At 37.3% G+C, this 25,243-nt stretch overlaps 1 protein-coding gene across 1 annotated transcript; it reads left to right on the forward strand.

The window, feature by feature from the left end:
• Positions 1 to 711: 711 nt before the first annotated feature.
• On the forward strand, positions 712 to 24,675 carry PRKAA2 (protein kinase AMP-activated catalytic subunit alpha 2). The gene is made up of 9 exons (XM_026707177.2): positions 712 to 937; positions 8,262 to 8,403; positions 10,106 to 10,199; positions 14,070 to 14,214; positions 15,753 to 15,840; positions 16,316 to 16,540; positions 17,789 to 18,290; positions 22,078 to 22,204; positions 23,716 to 24,675. The coding sequence occupies exons 1-9, from the start codon at positions 835 to 837 to the stop codon at positions 23,949 to 23,951; spliced, it is 1,662 nt and encodes a 553-aa protein (XP_026562962.1). The 5' UTR covers positions 712 to 834; the 3' UTR covers positions 23,952 to 24,675.
• Positions 24,676 to 25,243: the final 568 nt, after the last annotated feature.

A 25,243-nucleotide genomic window follows, 5' to 3' on the forward strand; every position in this document is an offset into this window, starting at 1 on the left:
CAGGGATTAGACTTGATAAGCTAAATTACCCCTTCCAACTCTGTGATTCTATGAACACTTAATATGTCGTTCAGCCCCTGGAAGGTCATCTACTCAGTCTGTGATCATCTTATTCTGATGTTTGATTTCCAGCTTCAAATATTTCTTGGCATTATTCTGAGTTTTTGCATGCTACCTTGCAGAGATCTTTCACTATAATCTGCTATCATGTGTGTCTTCACGGTGCTTAAAAAATATCCTGCCTCATACAGTCTCATACACGAATTTAGGAAAAGAATCCCCACATGTATTCCTTACCGAAAAGCACTAATCAATGTGAACTGCAACGATCTGGACAACCGATAGCTGGCAGCCAAGATTAAGATTTTCTTTAATTTCTCTTTGCTGCCATCCAGTGACCCTCTAAAAGTTTTGCATTCATGTTTGATACCGTAGTCCTACCGCTACCACCATTTCTCTTCAGCTTTTAACTCGGAGAAATAATACAATTACTACTATGCCGTGCCCCGTGTACCACATTTTCCTCACTGCCTCATAGCACCCGGATCATGAATCTGTTGGGTTTATGCCGAATGCACGCCAAGCTGGAGACGTTCCTTAGAGTGGTTTACTTGTTTGGACCCATATTCCGGAGCCAACTCCCTTCGCCGACACACACACACCCACCTCCTTACTCACCTGTCCATTCCCCCCCCCGCCCTCTTCCCCACTTCGTCGGTGCCTCCGATCCCGCCGCCTGTCTCCGTCTCGCCTCCCCTCCCGGCCCTGCTGCATTGTGGTTCGGCCGGACCGGCGGCGGCGGCGGCGGCGAGAGCGGAGCCGAGCCAAGCGAAGATGGCTGAGCTGAAGCAGCCGCCGAAGCACGACGGGAGGGTGAAGATCGGCCACTACGTGCTGGGGGACACGCTGGGGGTCGGCACCTTCGGCAAAGTCAAGAGCTGAGTACGGGGCACGGGGCGGGGCAGGCAGGAGTGGGCCGCCGGGCTGCAGGCCGGCAGCGGCGGAGGGTCGCTTCCCTCCGCGGACCGGGTTCACGCGCGGCGGCAGCAGCGGCAGCAGCAAGCCGGAGCGCTTGTCCGGAATGGCAGCCAGCGAGCAGCTGGGCATCGTCCCCGGGGCTCTTCCCCCCACCGCCCCAATCCATCCTCCAGGGTCGCCATTGCAGGGGTTCCGTCTCTCTGGTGGCGGCTGCGTTGGAAGGGGAGGAAAGGGGGCCTGCGGGGACACAGCATAGCTGGGAGTTGCGAGGCGGCGTAGCAACCTGGTTGTTCTTCCTGGTGTGCTAAAGTGCCCGAGTCGTCTTCCCTCTCTCTCTCACACACACACTCACACAACCTTCCAACGAGCGGGTCGGAGTGCATCCCCCAGCACTACTTCCATCATCCCCAGTGCATGACAATTGCTGGCTGGGCATGATGGGGCTTGAAATCAGTTCATCCAGAGAATTAGACACTGGAAGTTTAATGGGAATTTAACACCCCCCCCTTTTTTTATTTTGAGGGAAGACCCAACCTACAGTACTACAGATAGATTATACAATAAGTGTGACATTAGGGTGGGGGGAAGATATAATGGAAGAAAATGGGCATAGTGATATTGCATTGATAAGACTTAGGCCATCCACTTGATGAATAATATAATGTTTTTTGCTCCAACAGTACCACAACTATTTGCATTTCTCACTGAGAAATAAGACATTGTGTCAATGTCAATCTCAGTGTTGTATTTCTGATTTGGGGGAAGAAAATGCCTCCCACAGATCAGTTTGATTTTCCATAAATCCAGGGAAAAACTTTTACCTCAAGAAATGCCCTTCCTAACACTACTGTTGGGAATTCAGTGTTTATTTATTCAGAATCAGAACTGATTATATTGTGTTCTACAATGAATTCTGTTTTGATCCATTAGCTATTCTCAGTTAATTGACACAGGATTGCAGCTGCATTTGTTTTATCTTTTTTTAATCAACTATTCTCCTCAAACTTTAGGTGATATATATTTAATTCCTATAATATTTCTGTGAGTTGGGATCAGTAAGCCATACTCTTATTATACTTTGGAGTGCTGTTTTATTGATCAAGGTATTACAAATGACTGATTTAGTTGTTCTAAATTGAATTTCTAATTCTAGAATTATGTTCTAACACAAGGGTCTTCAAACTTGGCAAGTTTAAGATTTGTGGACTTCAACTCCGAGAATTCTTGAGCTAACATGACTGGAGGAGGAATTCTGGGAATTGAAGTTCACAAGTCTTAAAGCTGTAAAGATTGAAGACCCCTGTCTAACCCAAACTAAGTTTGGGATTAGTAATATTTGAACACATTTCAAAATTGAAATGCCCTTTTTGTGTACATTTTAGAGAACAGAACACTAAGTAGAACCTAATATTCAAAGTTGTAGAACAGTAATTAAGATTATTTAAGAAGAAACTATCTATTCGTTGTTCATTATTTTATACTATTCAGCTATATATAGCAAATATACATGTACAGAGGAACATGGCAGCCCTTTTTGGAAATGTTGAGGTATTGCTTACATTTGTACAGTTAGAAACATCCATATTAGGAACCTAAACTTTTACACTACACAACAAATAATACCTTCTCTTGTGACTTCATCCTACAAGACATTCAAGTAGACTTAACAAGTCCCAAAGGAGTGAAACAATAATATCTGTTACTGTAAGCAAATGATGGATTACAAAGCAGGCTGTTTATTATTAATGTTTAATGTATTAGAAAAGATTTTGTAGACACATATCTTTTATAAATGGACAACTCATTTGGAATATGTACCTACAAGCTTGTTTATTTTCTTGGCTGGAGTTAGCCAATGTATTTTTTTAATTATTTTAATCAAAGTCACTGAATAAAACACAAATAATCACCCTAGAGTTGGGCAGAGCCTAGTCTTGTCATCAAATTTTACAACTGGGACTCTTCATTCTTGGTTATGTCTGTGGAATATTTTTCCCTAAGTGCTCCCCGAGATGACAGATACATGAAGTAATATCATCAGACCATCTGATGGGACTACACAAATGAATGAGATGGTTTGATTATTGTAAGTTGTTCAGACTCATTGAGTGTCAGGTAACATACAAGTTTAATAAATTACGTATAATTATTACATCTGACATTATAGCAAACAACTATATACATCATCTGTATTATTACCATTAACAGACTCTCTTTCAGTTAAATATTTGGGAAAAGGGGATGAGTGGTGATGACATAAATTATAGTTGTTTTCAATCATGCCCAATTCTCAGAGCTGTCTGGACAGATTTCCACAATTTTCTTGACAAGGTTTTCAAAACTGGTTTGCCATTGCCTCCTTCCTAGGGCTAAAAGTAAGCAGCTAGGCCAAGGTCACCCAGCTGGCTTTATGCCTTAAGATAAGACTAGAACTCCCAGTTTCTAGTCTGAGGCCTTGATGGCTCTCAAGCTACAGTTAACACACCCAGAAATGCTTGGTTAATTTAACTGCACTGAGTGTTATTTCTGGGTTTTTTAGACATAGCTTATTTCAGATGCTATAACTAGCATCTTTGTTGTATCATTTCCCAACATATTTAGCTAAATATTAGTGTTTCGATTATTAGAAAAGAATGCCCTAATCTTCTCTGTCCCCTCTTAGTCTCTATTCTCAGGGACCAAAACCAAAGATTCAAAAATTAGTAAAGTATTTTACAGAATATAGGAAGTCCTTGACTTCCAACAGTTCATTTAGTGACCATTTAAAGTTACAATGGCACTGAAAAATGTGACTTACAACCATTTTTTTTAGTTGTGGCCTTTGGTGCATCCCCATGATCATGTGATCAAAATTCAAATTCTTGGCAACTGGTTCATATTTATGACCTTTGCTGTGTCCCAGGGTTGTGTGATCACCTTTTGCGACCTTTGGACAAACAAAGTAATGGAGAAACCAGATTCACTTTAACAGCCAGATTACTAATCTGTCAGCTGCAGTGATTCACTTAAGTGTGGCAAGAAAAGTCATAAAATGGGGCAAAAAAAAATTGGGCATAAAATGGAGCAAAAAAAATTAGGCTCAGTTGTGGTCGTAAGGCCAGGATTACCTGTATAGATGACCATCATCAATTGCTAATGTGTGCCAAACAAGTCATTTTTAATTAAAATTACCACATCAGGGGTGCAGAAACCCACTTACTAGATAGCTCCAAATTATTAACTCTTCGCTATCAACTAATAGTCTTATGGATTTTGAGACTCATATACATGTTGTTAGTTAATACATATACATAAAACAAGAAGAAAATTGTGATTGTATTGATTTACAGCTTGAGTGTTAAAACCAAGTGTTTGATAGGATACAAAGAACTTAGTTTAAGAAAAATTATAAAGATATGACTATGTACAAAGAAAGATATTGCTCTTTACCTTTTATTACTTTTTATAACATTTCACAATGAAATATGAATGGGTATACTTCCAGGTTAAGAAAAGCTACCATATATCCTTTTCTAAATGTCCTTTTCTGTGCCTAAATATCTACAACATATTTATTGATACCTTCCCAATATTACTACTGTTTCTAGAATACCAGCCTGTAAGGAGCACACACTTTTTAAAAGATGAAATCCAAAAGTGATATAAAATTAAGAGTAAACAAAATTAGCGAAGACAGCGGAAAAGCTTTGAAGATGTTCAAAATTTCATAATTTGTCATTTATTCAAAATTACATGCAGCAGTATTTGTATTAATTCTCAAGACACTGCAAACTTTTTGTCCCTGGTTAATACAGGTCGTCTCTGGCACTTCAAGGACACGCTAGGTAATCAAATAGTGTTTTTTTTAATCCTGAATTATTCCAAATGGAAAATAAATGATAGTTCTTACTGGGCCTTTGTGTGTGTTTCTGTAATACAGCATCATTCAGGCATTGCCATGATGGTATGTAACCTGTCTGCATTAGCAATTTATCACCACAGCAATGTCTGGGTGATGTTGTAAATTGCTGGTTTCCTCTGTGTAATCATTTGGACCATTTCTTAAGTTGCTTTACTTTTCTTGGAAAGATCCTTTTGCATCATAGAATAGTATGTTCCAGTAGAGGGAACGTAGAGATAGTGCTCTCTATATATCTTGCATGTTACAAAGTATAATTTATCTCAAAATTTGCTTTTATTCTGAATTTGTATAGGGACATAAAATGAGCAAGCCAAATTATTTTTATTTTGAAGCATGGCAAGTCTGTTTATTTTTAGAACACTCATATTGAGGAAAGAATTTCAGGCTGCCCTTATCTCTGCTAATAATAGTGACTTGCTCAATTTATATAGCTACCGAATTACCACTCCACCCTCTTCTTTAGTCGGACTACGTCTTAATTGCAGATTTTCTAGTTCATAGTTGACTTGGTTTTAAACTGTAATGATTTTTTTAAGCTGGGATGCTAAACTCTGCAGCCTATTTATTTACTTCTTCCTTTTAGAATATAATGATTCTTTGAATTCACAAATATTATCTTAGTGTTTTTTATATATAAATCTGATACTAGAAGGAAATGTACGCTTGGAAATCTATACGTATACTTGAATGTGTATGTGTCTGCAAGTGTGTGTTACTTTATGGAATACAACCATGGGCGATGTCTATGAAATCTCCATCTTGGCTTAGATGTTTTAAAAATAATTATTATTAATTGCTAAATTTTGTGTTGATTTCCACCCTCCCACTCCAAAACAGTTGTTTCAAAAATATTGGATTGGAAGCTAATAAACTGCATGTTATGTGGAAATTCTAGTGGAGATAGGGAAATATTATTATTAGTCTAAAAATATAAGGAATAGATAAATAATTTCTAAAAGGAAGATGGGCAAGCAGTAATGTTCCTAAGGAAAAAAGGAAATAACCCATGATAAATTTTAAATCAATTGCTTAACAAGTGTATCGTGATGCAGTAATATATTGCTGAAATGGATAAGACTCTCAGATACATTATCTGGAATTGCAGTCTTAATATAATTTGTATTTATTTTTTATATTTATATTCTATTGTACCAGGAGCTCAAGGCAGAGTAAATAGCAAAACTACTTAAGGAATATTGGACTGAGAGTGACTATTCCAAATCACCCAGGGAGGTTCTATAATGAAGTGAACTTGAACCTTGGTTTCTTCGGACATAAAGACTAATCAAATCTGGCTTTCTGATCCTACAGGATAGACTTTGAAATGAACATAAATAGTCCTCAACTTACAACCACAATTGAGTTCAAAATTTCTGCTGTTAAGTGAGACATTTGTTAAATGAGTTTTGCACCTTTTTACAACCTTTCCTGCCACAGTTGTTAAGTGAATCATCACATCATTGTTAAATTAGTAACAAAATTGTTAAGTGAATCTGTCTTCTCATTGAATTTGCTTATCAGAAGGCCACAAAACGTGATCATATGACCATGGGATATTGTAACCGTCATAAATATGAACCAGTTGCCAAGCATCTGAATTTTGAAAAACAGTCATAAGTCACTTTTTTCAGTGCCGTTGTAACTTTGAATGGTCACTGAATGAATGGTCGTATGACGAGGACTATCTGTATTGATGCTGAATTATTATGAAGTAGTTTGGATTTTGTTCAACTTGATTCATTTTCTGAATCTTCTATTACCCTCCCCCCCCCCGCCCAATTTAGTTTGCCACTAAAAACTAAATATTTTAAATGTATATTTAGAAAAGATTATTCTTTGCTAAAGGTCAAATAAACATCTACAGGACAATCACATATGATTGCAGTCTAATCTGTGTACTCTTACTTGGAAGTGAGTTCCCTGCAATTATTTAGAATTACTTCTAAATAAACATACTGTAAGAATTTTGATTTTCTTTCTTTCTTAATTGTGCATATTAAACGCAAACTGAAACATGTCATCCTTTTGTTTCAAACCTCGTTAAATAGAAAGTTTTGCAACAAATAGCAAATGGATGAGAGAAAGCTTTTAATACAACTCAATTAAATAATGAAATGCTGTAAATAATTTTATGCAGCAAGTGGCCTGTTGAAAGACTAGTGGACAGAAATAGGCACCTGTATAAAAATCTTGATGATTTTGAATTACAGCTCCTATGAGGTTGAGCTAGCAAAACAAATTTTGGTCAGGGACAGAGGGAATTATAATACAAAATGTTATTGAAGAAGGTCGGCAAAGCAAGGCTTCCCTAATTAATGGAAATAATTATTTGAAAATAGCATTCACAAAAGAAGAAATGATGAAAGCTTTCTCCTCTCATTATTCGTGATCTTGAGAGTGGTGATAACCAGATTGCTGCAGGATACTGTCCTTCCCAATGTTTTTTTTAAAAGTAGAATCAAAGTCGTAAGTATTAAAGTAGTTTTAGAAGTCATTGTGTGTCAAATCTTTTGGGGCATTCTGCCTTAGCTCTTAACAATGTCATGCCACCAGCTATACGTCCTTTATCTCATTTACACAGAGAGGCAAACTGGTACCTACTTTCCTTCAGAGCACAGTTGTCATTGCTAGTAAGTGAACTGACAAAAATGGCTTCCTTTTGGTGCTATATGATATATATTGCTGTTTAAAACTTATGAATTCTATAATGCCCTTGATGTAAGAAAAGGCATTTCAACTCGGACTTAATTTATATTTTTGTTACTACTTTCATCAATGTTGTAAAAGTTATTATTAGACAAATTTATCCAAAACCACTATCTTAACTATTGGTTTCAGAATAATGTAACTTCCAGAAAGGTAAATTACAAAGCTTTGGAATAAACTACATGTTTTATTTATGCCACAATGCAATTCCATATGTACCAACTCAAGAATACAGTAAGTTCCATTAACTCCAATTGTTTTGGTAGGATTTCATAGCCTTGCAGAGATTACAGTCTTTAAAATATTGACAGGAAACACAGTCTTGCAAAACCCAGGGAACTTTTTTCTGAGTAGAGATTGTAGTGTTAATGCAGTACTAAGCAACATGATGGCCTACTGCTCAGAAGGTTGAGAGCTCAATCCCAGGTAGCAGCAGATTTTTCTCCCAGGGCACAAAGAAAAAAATATCTGCTGCGAATTCTGTGTGGCATCAGAAAGGGCATCCATTCAGCTCCACCCAGCTCACCCTGACTCTACCCTGAATTAAGGGATTACAGGGTCATAAAAAGGGAGGTTTATTTTATTGTAGTGTTAGGACATAAGTGACGCATCTCACAAATCAGTAACCTCTTTTATGTAAGCAGAAATTAACATTCAGCTTTTTTCTTTTATTTAGTTGGAGAACACCAGCTTACTGGACATAAAGTAGCAGTGAAAATTTTAAACAGGCAAAAAATTCGTAGTTTGGATGTTGTTGGAAAGATCAAAAGAGAAATCCAAAATTTAAAACTGTTCAGGCATCCCCATATTATCAAACTGTAAGTGTACTAACTCTTATTCTCTTTGTAGCAAAATACAAAAATGTGTAAAATATATATTTCTGTAATTGCAGGTATTTTACTGTATTTCTAATATGTTTAAGAATAATATAAATTATATAAATAAAAGTAAGTTTTATTGCTCTTATATTGAATTTACTCCCATGTCCGTAGAATACTTGTATGGACATTCTTCCTTTTGAAACTCAGCAAAATATATATTGGGATTCAGTTAACTTATTACTACCATATTAATTGTTGTTGTTAATTAAATTTATATACCGCCCATATCACGGTTTGAGATGATTCTGGACCATTATAAAATGTTCTTCAAAATATTTCAGGCTAGATTATATTTCTTGTTCTGTAACAGAAGAAAACCTTAACTATCAGTTTGATATAATATCTTATACTTTTTTGGGATAACTGGAACAAGATTGGACAGTTGCTTGATAAAAGCAAAGTAGCATGTATTGTAGGTGTTAATCTTAGATTAATGAAGTGAAAAATAGATCTTTAACTCTAGATAGACTATTTCAATTATATATTTATGTAATAAAATTTCAAGAGAAAAATTGAAATATCTTTCAATTTCATTGAATAATGCATAAAAAGGAAGTACTCCGTTTAGTCAAGCGCAGTAGCTGTGTACTTCTGGAAGCAATGTCTAAAGGAAAAAAGCAAGTCTTTTTTCTCATATAGCATGGTTGAGATCTTTTGAACCTTCATTAAAATGGCAGCATTACTGTAAATACATGCATAAACATATTGTATGTTCTTATAATGATGAATATATATATAATAGCTTTATATGGGTAGTCCTCAACTAACAACAATTCATTTAATGTCCATTCAAAGCTACAAAGGCACTGAAAAAATGAGTTATGATTGTTTTTCACACTTACAACCATTGCAGTATCTCCACAGTCAAATGATCAAAATTTAGATGCTTGGCAAGTGACTCATATTTATGACAGTTGCAGTGTCCCAGAGTCATATGATCACCTTTTGCAATCTTCTGACAAGCAAAGTCAATGGAGAAGTCAGATTCACTTAACAATTGTGTTATTAATTTAACAAATGCAGTGATTCACTTAAAAATGGTGGCAAGAAAGATCATAAAATGGGGCAAAATTCACTTACTATCTCGCTTAGTAACAAAAAAAATTGGGCTCAATTGTGGTTGTAAGTTGAGGACTATCTGTATTATGGATGCAGCAAGATTGTAAATTGGAATAATTATTTTTTCACATATTTTGGGACTGAATGAGAAAGCTAATGAAAACTCTATCAGTCCTAAAGGAACTATTCCTATTATGGAATCGTTAGACTTATACTAACATATTTTGACTTTTGAATTTGATGTGTCTTAATTTTCTCTTGGTAGCAACGTTTAGAATATTAGTTCTGAGAAGATTTATTCAACAAATATCTTAGAGAAGTATAGAAGTTTAATGTAGGAGGTGGAGTAGGAGGAATGAAGATCTATCAAACAGTTTAATTGAGCAGAGTCCCAAAGGAGTTTATATTTGTACTGCAAAAAAAGGGACCAATTTGTTCTTCAGAAGTGAAAAGCAATTATATGGAAAGTAAATTCCAGTGATTTTGTTAAGGGCTGCTTTATGTTTAGATAAGAGGTCTTAAGAACTTTATCTAGCAAAAACATTTAAGATGCGATTATTTTCTTGTATGTTTTCAATAGGTATCAGGTGATCAGCACCCCTACTGATTTTTTCATGGTAATGGAATATGTGTCTGGTGGAGAATTGTTTGATTATATCTGTAAAAATGGACATGTAAGTGTCTTATCCAGTTGGAATAAAAATGCATGTCATGAAAGGACAGGGATGGGATCCAACAGGGTTAACTATCAGTTCGGTCATTTACAAGGTTCGGTGATTTACGAAGTGCTTCCCTGCATGCTGCCGGAGTGCGCCTGTAAATCGTCATCAGCACGTTGCGTGCAGAGAAGCAGGCTTTGAAAAAGCCCGTTTTTCCTGCTTTTTTAACTGCAGCTGTGCCTCGCACAGGAGCTGAAGTTGAAAAAATCAGGAAATAAAGGTCAGGTAAGAGCCCCAGTGGGCGGGTGGGCAAAAACATCAGCAGATATAGAACCGGTTCTGTGTCTGCTGCTCTTCAGAGCTAATGGTTCTACAGAGGTGGACAGAACTGGTAGAAACCCACCCCTGTGAAAGGACAAAGAGACAATAGTTGAAAATAGAATTGATTTGCTAAATTAGATTCTTTTAAATCAGTAAGATCAATAATAGGCCAAGCCTTTTAGCCATATGTAAAATCAAATCACTGATGCATATTTCTTCTTTTAGTGTAGCTATTGGATACAATACTCTTCCCCATCTGGTACCCACCAGATGCATTGCATTTAACAATTGGATCACATTCACTTGGATGATGATGCTAAAGTCCAACACATCATATAAACTCCAAATTGGGGAAGGTTGCTATGCAGTCTTACAATTCAGCAATTTTACTAATCATGGCTCAAACCGAATATCTCTTAAATAATTGGAAATTAATATAAGCGCTAAGCAGAAGCAACCTCCAACACCCTGTTTTGTTTTAAATCATCTACAGCCCGGTGATTTACTTTACATCAATGTTTCTCAACTGTGGCCACTTTTAGAGGTCTGGACTTCAACTCCCAGAATTCCCCAGCCAGCATGGGGAATTCTGGGGGTTGAAGTCCAGACCTCTTAAAGTGGCCAAGGTTAAGAAACACTGTTTTTACATCATGCCACTGATTTCTGTTAAATATACACAGTAACCCTGATTGGGCAATAATAGTTCATCTGATTTTGTAGAAACATACAGACATAGATACAGTTGTCATTTCACACAATCTTAACATTTATTTGGTGTTGTGGAAAGATTTATAGGTATGTTTAGTTAATGATATGATTACTAGCAAATGAGCCATGTATAATACAAATAAGAATTCAGACTAAGAATATCACAAATGCTTCAGCAAAAACATGTTTTATAGACAAATAATACAATTCACAAGTACTTTATTCTTTGTATTTTTTTTTCTTTTGGAGTTATTGATGAACGTTATAAGAGAATCTAAGTCGATTGTAAAGTAAAAGCAGATTTAAGTTTTACCGATCCAATTCACAGGTTGGATTATTAAATGTCTTTTTTGCTCTTAGTCTCCTTTTCTTTAATCTTTGGAAAATATTAGGAAAGCAAAATGCCTCCTCATGCATATTATATAAATCTAGTATAGGAGTAACATTTCCTACCATTATTTTGCATTTTTGTAGTTTAGTCTACTGTTAATAAATGGAGTCAGTGATGAATGTGTTATATAATAGTTAATTATAAAATGTAAAGTATGCAGTTATTTTGATTATTCTATCATAATCAGCTGATAAGGCTCATTAATTAATGAAGTAATTCCACTTTAGTTTTGAACTCAACTACATCATTCTCTATAAACAGACAAAGCCAAATTAGGTTGTCTTGTTGTAATTGATGACATCTTGTAGCTTGAAGTTGCAATAGTATACTTAAAAGGCCTCTTATGTGAAAATTAATCCTCTCTGCAGATACATCATTTAGAAGGATTTGACTTAAACTGACCTTTGCTGACAACCCTCCCCCCCAAGTTTTATGCATAATAACATTTTTTTTAAATGTGAACTCAGACACTTATAGACCAAAGTGCAATAGTCTTTTCTACCATTATAGTACTCTGTTTCTTCATCTTACTCTTCATCTATTAGTTCTACTTCAGAACAATGGAAGATGTAATTTTTTTTTATTATTTTCACCTATAAAATGTACACAGAGCTTATTTTGAAATTTTATTTTAGTGGGGTTTTTCTTAACATAAAATGTAACAGGAATCAAGCTGTAGGAACATCAGACTTGTTCTGATGTATGCGTTCAGGTAGTGCTGCAAAATGGATAGATCTGAATCACTCGTATGGTTCCTCCCATTTTAAAAAGGGCAGATTTTATGTCATTTTGAGGGTTTTAAAATTGTATTAGACTTAGAACTTACACTTTTTTCCTGTATTTTAAAATCAACAACTGCATCGAAGGCAGGTCCAGAGCTGAAATGCAAGAATGTCTTATGCTGTCTAAGCCTAGGAAACTGTATTTTGGTTTAATAGAAGCTACTTAAATCAAGCCAAGATAAAGCCATAGTTAGAATAAAACCCAACACCTTGGGATTAGATCTTATAAAGAATTAGGGATGGTTCTGGAGCAAAAGTTTGCAGTATACCCTGTGTGCTCAAAAGAATGGGACTGTAAGAATAAGGCCTCAGGAAATTTGTTGTCAAACATCAAGGTCTGTTTTCAGAAATAACAATCTGGCATTTTCCTAGACTATTCCTGGGTAAAATTGTTCTTGAAGGGAGATTTCAGAATATGTTGGTTGCCGCTGAGAGCGGGACAGCTGTTTTAGGAAGTCCTTCACTTGTCATTACTGCTGCTTGTATATGTGCTTGGGAATGACTGGGCATGAAAGCACGTCATAGCAGCTGCTGATCCTTCTCCTTGCTAGCATCACTATTTGATCTCATGCTGCTGTGTGAGAGGATGAAGAAGCCCATAGATAGCAGCAACAGTATAAGCAAGGTAGATGCCTCTTTTGTGCCAATCAGTGACGCCAGTCTTGATCTTAAAACAGATAAGATGTAAAAACACTTCCCCAGATTTGCCAACTGTGACTTATATTAGGGTCGGATAAGGAATAGGCACAAAAATGTTCAAGATAATTTATGAATGCCTGTAGATCTTTGGAAAATTCTTGGAGAGGATTATGCAGTAATACATCAATTCTTTTATCATCACAGTTTTAAAACCTCAGTCTAGTGTGCATCCAGATGTGTTTTATTAGATCTTTCATCCCAGCTCACAATGACTAGAATTATCAGTTCATCAATCAGTTTTATTACAGTCTCAGACCAGTATCACAAATTCATTACGTTGCTTTAGATTGTAATGAAATAAAAGATTTTCAAGCTACATAAAATTACATAAAAATAGTATAGTTACACACAAACAAAAGATAAAGGCCCTTGGTATCTATCTTCCACGTGACATTATTTGCTACTTGTAGGACACTGTTTCCATCTCATCATTTCCACTGTAAACACTCTGCAATACTTGGAGAAGAAATCTGCTTCTTTGTCTTATTGTGTTGTTTGCAGATTGTGCAATCAAATCCTGGTTATTGCCCTTGCAGAAGTGCTACCTTGTTCCTCCTGAGTATCCCCATCAGCAAATCTCTTACTTGATCATAACCCATTCCCACTAGCATTTGGAGAATTTCTCACTTGTTCATTCAGTTTCTAGGATTCAGACTTTGTGAGAACAAAATATGAATTTAATCCAAAGTTAAGTATTCCCTCTAGACTGGTCTCTAAGTGAAGTGATCTGGGCCATATAGGGAAAACCCCGAGAGAACCAGATAAGGAGAAGCTTAATTGTTTGACAGCCTTAATTTTCAGAAACTGGAAAAATATAACCTCTTGTTGTTTTTTCAATTTAATGCTATTAACTGTACCATAATTCTAACTTTGCCTTGTGGCTCATCCAAGAGAGGATTGCTGCATTGTTGAGTGACATGCAGAAAATCCTAAAGCATTTATTTGCTTTTGTTGTTGTTGTTGTTGTTGTTGTTGTGGTTGCAGGTAGAAGAAACCGAAGCCAGGCGCCTCTTCCAGCAAATTCTGTCAGCTGTGGATTACTGCCATAGGCATATGGTGGTTCACAGAGATCTGAAACCAGAGAATGTGCTGCTGGATGCACACATGAATGCCAAGATAGCTGATTTTGGTATGTGACCCTAATAGCATTCCAAAAATGTAACTGGCTATGAGCCATTCCCTGGACTGTGTCAATGTTAACATCTTTCAGGGAACTCAGTGTTTTTTTCTATCACCATTAGAAGCTTCTGTGTTACTGTGAAGATCTTTTCCAAGGTAGTAATCTGTAGGTACAGAAACTCCGTGGCTGAATGGTTTGCATTAGAACAACAAGTTCTGTTGGAACAACTAACTTAGGAATTAGATTCCAGACAGATTCCGAGCCATTTCTAGAACAACTATCTTTCTATATTATTTGTTTTATGGAGAGTAGTATTCAGTCATATGAACTTCACCATAGCCTAAATTGCTATTGTTTGTAACCTCATTGGAAAATACATTGTGAATTATCAGTGATGGCAGGTGTTTCTCCTAGCACTCTTTGCTTTCCTACCACAATGAAGAAAGTACCGTATTTCCCCATGTATAAGCACCCCCTTTGTATAAGCCACCCCCCCAATTTTTGGACTGTGAAGTTTTGAAAAAAAATATTTTATTAGAGAAACAAGTTATGAAGAAAGAAAATTTACAAAGAAACAAAATTCGACGTCTAGATCTACAACTTCGGTCATGACGCCGAAAGCGGTGCGGGCGACGCTAGCAATCTACGCATCGGAACGAGAGTAGGAACGAAGCATTCAGGCCGATGCCTAGCGTATGCATTTCTATCGCATACTCGCACTTGTAATCGTATCATCACGTACAATTTTTACAAAAAAGTATAGCATACTGCTGGAAAACCAGTTTATTCCTACTTTATTATTTTATGCATTTTTCACGTATAAAAAGTGTACCTGCTTTGTATATGCCACCCCCCTACTTTTTGGGCTTGAAAATTTTGGAAAAAAGGGGTGGCTTATACATGGGGAAATATGGTATATTTACAAAAATATCTGCTCTAGTGATAGATTTTCTGTCATAATACTGGTCTTAAGTGAGCAAAATAACGAATTGACTTTAAAAAAAATGCAAGCTAGTATATGTACTTTTGAAATAAATAGTTTCCATTTTTTTCCTCTCATCTGTTTCACTGCCCTTCAAATAGAAGCAGCAGAATTTAAAAATATGTCACTTAAACTAATGCTCATCTTCATGCTAGATAAATAAGAGTATTCCAGGTCAGGTATAAAACATAAAGTTTTATAAAACATAAAGTTTTATACCTGTTTGCCTGGACATCTTCTAGGTCTCTGTGTGCAGATTTTAATTATTGGTTGGATTAATTTGGATGCAGGAGTCTGTAGAAAAAATGAGATTTTATATATATGAAGGAAATGTCTAGAAGAAGCTGACATCCTTGGAACAAACCATAACCAAGCAGTTTTATTGCTAGATGACTGTTTAGTTTGTAAGAAAAACGTAGCATAGCACTAGGATTCATTTCTTATTATTTTATAGTTAGTAATCCTATTTTATTCTGTTCCATTCTCACTGCAATTTCCCAGCTTGAGTTCTACCTTTTTGCTTCATCTATATAGGTGAATATCTAAAATGTTTTCTTTTTTTTAGGGCTGTCCAATATGATGTCAGATGGTGAATTCCTGAGAACCAGCTGTGGCTCACCCAACTATGCAGCACCAGAAGTAATCTCTGGAAGGTACAAGATGAAGAAAATGATTGCACGTTGAAAATGCTTGGGGAATGAAGTGAAATGGTTATTATATTATTAATTTATTTAGGTAATGAGAGCTACATGATTTTATTTTAGAAAAGAAACAACAGCCTAAAAAGTGGGGGTGGCAGATACCATGAGTTGATCAATAGGTAGAAACATGTTGTTTCAATTGAGCTGATAAAACATGACCAAACAGATTCTTCTGTATCACATTGCTAAGTATCTACAACCTGGAATGCCAAAGAATATATTAGGAATACTTGGAGAAGGTTTGAAAAGAGATTTAAAAAGGAGAGGTATCAGCACAAAATGATCAAGAGAAGGAAGAGGAGGGTTCTATAATTTCTGGTCCTCATTTTGAGGGAAGGCAATTATTTAGCACTGCTTTCCTTTTCTTCTCCCAACTATTTAATATTACATTAAGACGTAGATTAATGACATTTTTCCTTTTCTTCAGATTGTATGCTGGCCCAGAAGTTGATATCTGGAGCTGTGGTGTTATTCTTTATGCTCTCCTCTGTGGGACTCTTCCTTTTGATGATGAGCATGTTCCAACCCTGTTTAAAAAAATCCGGGGAGGCGTCTTCTACATTCCTGAATACCTCAACCGTTCAATAGCAACCCTGCTGATGCATATGCTGCAGGTTGATCCACTCAAACGAGCCACCATCAAGGACATACGGTAAGCCTGTGCCAAAACATGTCACTGATCAACATTTTTATAAAGTAAGAAAGAAGAGGATTGCCAGAAAAATGTGTTTATTGTGCAATTTTATAACTAGAAAGAGATTGGACAATTATTTCCAATCTGATTAAACGTAGACTGAAATTGTTAATTAAAATAAATTGAATTTGGAGTCTCCACAGATAGTTATGAGGAAAACCGAGATGAGATTTAAAATAATCTTGAATAATAAAATAACATGTAAATGAAATAGCATGTAATGGAGGTACATTTTAATAAGTTGCAAAACTGTTTAGCTAAAAGAACACATAATATGAATAAGAGCCTTAATTATATCATGGTACTCTACAGCTATTATACCACTCCATGGACTCGATTTCTGTCCTTTGTTTCAGCCTTATTTCAGTATCACCAGGTGTGCCACATTCCAAAATTCTGAAATTTTCATGCAATATGTGGTTTGAAGTATTAATTGTGCATGTATGTTTTATTGGGGGAATACAAGGGACCTCTTTCATAGGTCTGTCAAGTTAAAGTTCCCCTTTTTCTTGGATTCAACAATTTGTTGCCTGAGTATATTCTACAATTATTTTTTCATATCTAGAAGTTTATCAAGAACACGTGAATCAATCCTGAGGCATCATAAGCCTCTGACCATTAAAATTGAACATGTGCAAGCATACATAATCGTTATCACCATTAAGCATGTTCTCTTCCATGATTGGTTTGTTTTACAATTCCATTAATTTGATGGAAAATAAATCGTTGTTTTTTTCCTTCTTACAAAGGATAACATTTCAATAAAATCCTCAGGGAGATGGAGGGATCTTGCATTAATGTAGTTACAAGATAATTAAATGTTATGTTTTTTTTTTTTAATATAGTCACCTTTCCAGCATTCTGCATTATTTCTGGGTTTTCATACTTCAGTTAAATTCCAGTGGGAGACCTTAGACAGAAACTTTTTCACATCAGAAAGTTTGGGCAGTGAGGAATACTGCAGAATGATTCAGAGATGTGGGATGGTATATGTGATGATAATAATAAGAAAAAAATACCACGAGAATAGCACATCTGCTGCTCCCTACAATTGAGTAATCTCAAGAAGACTTTCCAATTTGCCCCCAGCTGTCCTGAAAAGTTGCATAACGTGATGAAGAACATTAGGGAGTTTGAAAGAGATTTTCATACACTGTTAACAAAAGGCATTGTTCTAACTGGAGCAACATTTTTGTTTTCTTCTAGAGAGCATGAATGGTTCAAGCAAGATCTGCCCAGTTATTTATTCCCGGAAGATCCATCGTATGACGCCAATGTCATGGATGATGATGCTGTGAGGGAAGTTTGTGAGAAATTTGAATGTACCGAGTCAGAAGTAATGGCCAGTTTGTACAGCGGAGATCCTCAAGACCAGCTTGTGGTAGCTTATCACCTGATCATTGACAACCGGAGAATCATGAACCAGGCCAGTGAGTTCTACCTCGCCTCCAGCCCACCCAGTGGCTCTTTTATGGATGACTCTATGCATATCCCCCCAGGGATGAAACCTCATCCGGAAAGGATGCCACCTCTAGTTGCGGATAGTCCCAAAGCAAAAAGCTCTTTGGATGCATTGAACACCACTAAGCCAAAACCGTTGACTGTGAAAAAAGCCAAGTGGCATTTAGGAATACGAAGTCAAAGCAAGCCTTATGATATCATGGCTGAAGTTTACCGGGCCATGAAACATCTGGATTTTGAGTGGAAGGTAAGAGTAGCAGTGCCGTGTGGTTCTTGAACGTTTTTCAGATGAGTAATCTACAAATTGTATGTATTTATGTACGCTTTAATTTAAAGCATGTGAATGCTACCTTTGAATGTGTCCAGGGAGGCTTGTATCAGTTTAATTTAGTTGTATTGGTTACAGTCAAAAATCAGCTAAGGCTTATGCTCATAAAACAGATTAAATAGTATTATATTATAGATAGTCTTTGACTTACAACATTTCTTTAGTGACTGTTCAACATTAAAAAGACTCTGGAAAAAAATGGCAATTTTTCACTTATGACCATTGCAGCATCCTATGACTGGTGCAGTGGCCTAAAGGTGGCGCTCTTGCCTCACAATCAGGAGGCTGTGAGTTCGATCCTAGGTAGCGACAGTTTTTTCTCTCTCTGGGCACAATGAGTAAATATCAGCTGCGAACTCTGCATTAGTGACAGGAAGGGCATCTGGCCAGCAAACGCTCATCTCCATTCAGTTGTCCTGACTCCACCCTGATGGAAGGGTTTGCAGGGTCGTTGAAAGACAGACCATTGCAGCATCCTCCTAATCACATGATCAAAATTTAGATGCTTGGCAACTGGCATGTACTTGTGATGGTTGCAGTATCCTGGGGTCCTGTTTTGCAATCTTCTGACACGTAAAATCAGCATCAGGCAGAGATCTTTTTGAGGTTCCTGAGTGAGGACCCAGAGTGTCACACAAATGTAACAAAATCCAAAATGTAAATAAATGTCCTTTAATGCCTCCAACTTGGCCCCACTGTTCAATAATTCTCGGTTGGAGATAAAACGTACTCAAAAATAGTCTTCAAAAGAAAGCAATACAGTCCAAATTTAATGAGCAGACAGAGGTGAAATAAAAAACCAAACAAACTACAATGATGAAATTTCCACAACGGAACAGGAGAAGTATTTACCAAATTCAAGGAGATAATAAGGCACAGTCTGTTGGAAGGATGCCAACCAAGATAATTTCAGACCAAAATAAAACACGCTTTGCTTCTGGCAACCTGTGTTTTAACCGTCTCTCTTATATACTCGTCTCCCCAGCTGCAACCAATGAGGGGGATCATGGCCGCCTCCTCTCTCGTAAGCCAAGTTGTTGCCTTCTCCATTCCTCCCTGCGTGCCCTAGGATGAAGAGGGGATGGGCCTGGTTCTTCCTCTGACTGCCCAGCTGGCCTCTGCCCTTTCCCAGCCTCCTCCACAACCTCCGGAGACACACCTCCACTTCCTGTCGGCTGTTCCTCCTCTCCCTCAGAGTCTGACACTACCAAGGACATGACATCCTGTTTCTCCTACTTTTATTAATTTTATGATCTACAAATAGTCCTTGACTTATGACCACAATTGAGCCAGAAATTTATGCTGTTGAATGAGACATTTGTTAAATGAATTTTGCCCCGTTTCACGACTTTTCTTGCCACAGTTGTTTACTGAATCGCTGCAGTTCTTAAATTAGTAACACAGTTCTTAAGTGAATCTGGCTTCCCCATTGACTTTGCTTGTCAGAAGGTCGCCAAAGGGGATCGCATGATCCTGGGATACAGCAAAGGTCATAAATATGAGTCAGTTGCTAACTCTCTGAATTTTGACTACATGACCATGGGGATGCTGTAGTGGCTGTGAGTGTGAAAAATGGTCACGTTCTAGCTTTGAACAGTCAGTGAACAAACTGTTGTAAGTCGAGAACTACTACCTGTATACAGATAATCCTAGACTTATGACCACAATTGTGCCCAAAATTTCCATTGCTAAGCAAACAGTTGTTAAGTGAATTTTTCCCCATATCATGGGGTCTGGGGTAGTGGTGGGATTCAAATTTTTTTTACTACTGGTTCTGTGGCCGTGGCTTGGTGGCTGTGGCTTGCCTTGCCTTGGTAGTCGTGGCTTGGTGGGCATGGAAGTGGAAGGATACTGCCATGCCCACCATGCTCCATTACCTAGGGAAGGGTACTGCAAAATCCCCATTCCCTCCCCACCCCACTAACCTGCTTTCCAGCTCTGTTCTCCTGTGCACGGCAACAAAAGAAGACCCAGCCAATCAGCTGGGACTCGGGAGGCAGAGAATAGATGGGTGTGGGCGGGGCCAGTCAGAGGTGGTATTTGCCAGTTCTCCAAACTACTCAAAATTTCCACTACCAGAACTGGTCAGAACCTGCTGATTACCACCTCTGGTCTGAGGTAATTCTGCACAGCTAGCTTGGTGCAGCCAGCTCACTACCAACAAATGGTTGCAGGACAACTCAATACGGTCAATTCGCTATGGAGAGAACTTGCCACCGGTAGCTGGAAGGAGAGCCAGCTGAGCAGGTAGGCAGAGTGCAGAGTGGTGGCAGTTGGAGGCATCCCCATTTTCATACACCTCTCTGCCATGGGCCGTTCAGGGGCTGGGCGGGCCGCAGCAGAGGCTTGATGCGTTCCATTTTCACAGCCCCTGCCGCTGCTGCCACGGGCTATTTTGTGTTCAGGACATTTGGGGTTAGCAGTGTTGGCCAGGGCAAGCGGCAGAAGCTGGGCAGTCCCATTTCCACATGCCCACTGCCGCCACTGTGCCAAGCCTATCTCTTGTTCTGCATAATTAAATATATGTGATTCTTATTTAACAACCACTCATTCATTGACCATTCAAACTTGCAACAGCACTAAACGAGTAACAGTCATAGTTGATCCTCAAAATTCTGACCATTGCAGCATCTCCAAAGTAAAATGATCGCAATCCGGGCATTTAACAGCTGATCCAGATTTCTAACCATCACATCTTTCTTCTGGAGAGGAGATTGCCAATCCATTCACTAGCATTTGTGTTCCACTGCCCGATAAACATAATGGAAAAGAATCCCTTTTCTATAATTTTTATATATCTTCATTGAAAACTACTGACGAAGAATCAAGCTGTTTATATGTTGAAAATTATATATACCATGTATCAAGCGGGAATAAAGCTCAAACATAACTTAAATTTATTGTCTAATTGATTAAAATCTCATGAACAGAGAGCCCAAAAGAGGTAGTATATTTCTTAATCCTTATTCATCCTGACTTTCTCCCCTGTATTATAATATTTATTAGAATGTGCAGGCTACATCCAATAATATTTTACATTTTGGTATGCAGTGTTTCTTCCTAGCAAGCTAAGTCTTAGAATCCATAATCTGTTCAGGAAAGTTTAACTTTTTATTTATTCTCCCTCCCTCCCTCCTTCTCTTCTGCCCCCCACCCCAAATCTATCTATCTCTATCAAATTTCTAAGTCACCTACCTCCCAATAACTTTTATCTCAGTGCAGGGTAACAACATGCTAAAGTTCCTGTATGAACAAAACTATAATTAAGCAAGCTGCTTGGAGAATTTTCACATAGAATAAATGCCTTATCTTTCTCAATCAACTTTCATTGTCTCTAATCTATACTAGCAATGCCTAAAACAGAAAACGTTGGTGATAAGAAACTGAATGAGAATTCTGTGAAGACACTTTCATAAAACATCTCTAGAGAAAAATGTTTTTTGATAATTTTTTTTGCAGAATTGTAGAAAAACCTACTCATATTTTTTCTCAAACTGCAATACTGAAATTAAACTAGTTAAGATGTATTTTTTCAGTTTCCATTAAGCTTTATCCCACTGAACTGAACTGGATTTATTACAGCAGAGAAATGTCTGAGATTACATTCCCTTGTTTTATGCAAAATTATTTTTTTGAAATATGAAATTAAAATTCTTTTTCCTTTTCCATAATTATATTTTTCTCAAATGATAATTGTGTGTTTTAGGTGGTGAATGCCTATCACCTTCGGGTGCGTAGAAAGAACCCAGTTACAGGAAATTATGTGAAAATGAGTTTGCAGCTATATCAGGTGGACAATCGCAGCTATCTGTTGGACTTTAAAAGCATCGATGGTATGTAGGAAATACTGCAGAAATACTCCCAAGCTTGAAAGAAGACTAAAAAAAAAAAAAAAAACCCAAACAGCTCCATCTTCTCTTTTCTCCCTCCCCATCACACTTTATATCTACTTTATGATTCTACTAGTCAGAACAGTTGTTGTTTAGCAACACTTCTTCAGTCCATTTGTCATCACTTAGTGTTAACTGTGACAGATTAATGACACATGTGGGTAAAAAGAAAGAATTCTGCTTCTTGCAAGATTCACAATAATCCCTCAGCAGGAAATATTCTTGCAAGCCTTTTCTGATCACAGACCATTTCTGAACTGCTAATAGCATTTTCTCCACAAGTGATGAATTTCCTCCCCGCTACACCCCCACCCACATGATTCCAGTATTCTTATTTCTACAAGTTGAAACTGTATCATTAGTAACACTTTCAGTTCATTATCTCCAAAAACCGCCTCAATTCCTTGGTTTTCTTTTTACCCCTTTGTGATTTTCCCCCTTTTCTTGGATGCAGTGGGATGTCTAAATTCTAGATGCTAAAAGGGATTAGAGAAACGTATATGCATGCAGTTTGTTCATAAATGGTTTTATAAAAGATTGATACACTGCTTTCCCGGACATGTAAACTAGCGATCAAAATGTGTAAACATTCAGTCTAGTTTCAGTACTATAGATACATTAAAGGTTTAGGAAAATCACAACCTTAAATGAGTTAACTCAGTATTTTTCAAATTTGGCAACCAGGCAACCCAGCATGCTGGCTGGTGAATTCTGGGAATTGAAGCCCACACATCTTAAAGCTGCCTAGCTTGAAAGAAACTGATTTATCTAACAGTGACGCTTTCTGAACTTAATGGAACATGCATATATGAATTTATTCTTAGACATGTAACATTTTGCTTGAGACCAAAGGGACTGAAGTTGAGATAGCTGTCAGTAGTTTTGAAGACAGCTACAAGCCGTTTAGCATAAAGGGAAAGGAAAGGGTTGGGTTCGGTAAAAATCTAGAATAGCGAAGAGCATAAAAGTGATATAATTATGGTGAAATGTTTGAAGAAAAGCATGACCTGAAAGAAATAAGTGTAGCAAACAGTTAAAAACCTTGTTCTCATGTTACTTCTGTAGAATAGAAATTATGGCAGAACTGCTTCTTCTTCTCCCAAGAAGACGTCAGAAGTCTAGGACTTACGGAGAGGTTTGGGGAATTACATGGGACTATTGACACATGGTCTGAGAAGTTTGGAGATTGCGTAGGAGACCGCTTGTAGAAGCAGCTTCCCTTTCATGAAAAAGGAGAGGAGGAAGAAGGTGATGATGGAGGGTAATGAGAAGGAAGAGGAGGTATAAAGTAAGAGCAGGAGTTTACCTCAGTCTGTTATTCAAACTAGCTTTTGTTAGGTGAGTTGTCCACCATCCTAAAAGCTAAGCCAGGAGTAAAACAAAAGAGTAGAGGGGAACTTTAGCCTCCTGCCAGGTCAAGAAGTTGCTTTAAATAATTTCTCTGTATTTTCAAGATGATGTCGTGGAACAAAGATCGGGTTCTTCTACACCTCAACGCTCAAGCTCAGCAGCTCGTTTGCACAGACCAAGACTAAGTCTTGACTCCGCCACTGTTGATTGCCAGTCACTTCCCGGATCCCCTACTGGCTCTTTGACTGGGAGCATGTCCTCTGTGACACCACGCCTCGGGAGCCATACACTGGATTTCTTTGAAATGTGTGCCAGTCTCATTATAGCTCTGGCTGGCTGACAGGTGTAATTCATTGGGTGAGCGTAGGCCTTGGTAAGCCCTGTCCTCAAGGCTGAGTCAGGGGTTCATGGCACGTGGCAAAGAAAGCCTCATTTTGAACATACAAATATCAGATGCTGTACCCAGAAATTACTTTGTATATTTAGGAGAGAAGAGAAAGGTGTTCGGTTTAGGTAAGTCTGTCTGCAGATTTTGCTGTATTTTTGCCAGGAATATGGGATTGTTGGTGTTATTTCGTAGGTATGGTAGAAATGATGAGAGTGGACTTAGTGCTTAACAGAGGTGAAGACTAAGGACTTCAGCCAACTGCTGGCAGCTATTGGACTCTACTAGCTGCCACTCAAAATCAGATGCTGCACTGCTGCCAAAAATCTGAAAAACTTTACAATTGAAGAATCCATAACATTCATGCCATATTGAATGAACAGTGCAATAATATTCCTGAAAACTTGACCATCAAATGGCTTTTTTTTAAAAAAAACCTTACTTTAGAAAACAAAAGCAATAAAATCCTAGATAGAATTTATTTAGATTTATACTCCTAGAAGAAAAATTTGTGTCTGCTGTTCTTCCACGTATTATAACACGCAAAAATCACCCATAGGGTAGGATTATAGCTCAGCGAGAAGTGCAATTTTGAATTCTTTTTATATATCATGTTTTAATTAATTATAATTTAGACCTAGATATTTAAGTTTGGAAATATATTGTGATAGGCCTTTTGGCCAAGCTTCATATATTTTTTCTTCTTCTATGGAAATGCTTTTGGAATGCTTGATAGTCAATACTGCTTTTATATCCTACTCATGGATTCATCTGAAATAATTATTTCAGTCTACCTCCTAAACAGTGTAGAACAGGATTCAAGACTTATTGATTTGAGAGCAGAGATCTAGAATTAAGCACCTAGAGCATCAGAGATCTCCAAATCTGAGGTAGATGATTCATTATAAAGCAATTCTTGTGACATTGTGGTAAAATTAAATAAAGCAACTGCTTTTATTAGAGGTAGCAAGTGATAAGTAATGCAGAGACATCTCTTGTTTCAGTTATTAGGCAGTTAGTAACTCTGATGTCAACACATTTTTATTAAATTTTTGTTGCTGCTGGATTGTACATTATACCTATTTTTCACCCCAATAGAAAAATGTCCTCAGAGATAAATCAGACTAAATGATTCAATGTGTAAAGTCTCCCAAACCTAGATGTTGGCAACCATTCAAATTCAGAAATCACTTTAATACAATTCTTTTGAGTGGTGGATGGTAGTCGCGGTTACCGATATATTTTTT

This window comes from Pseudonaja textilis, chromosome 3, assembly GCF_049901715.1.
Source record: "Pseudonaja textilis isolate UNSWEBS1 chromosome 3, rPseTex1.2, whole genome shotgun sequence".
Classification (NCBI taxonomy): Eukaryota; Metazoa; Chordata; class Lepidosauria; order Squamata; family Elapidae; genus Pseudonaja; species Pseudonaja textilis.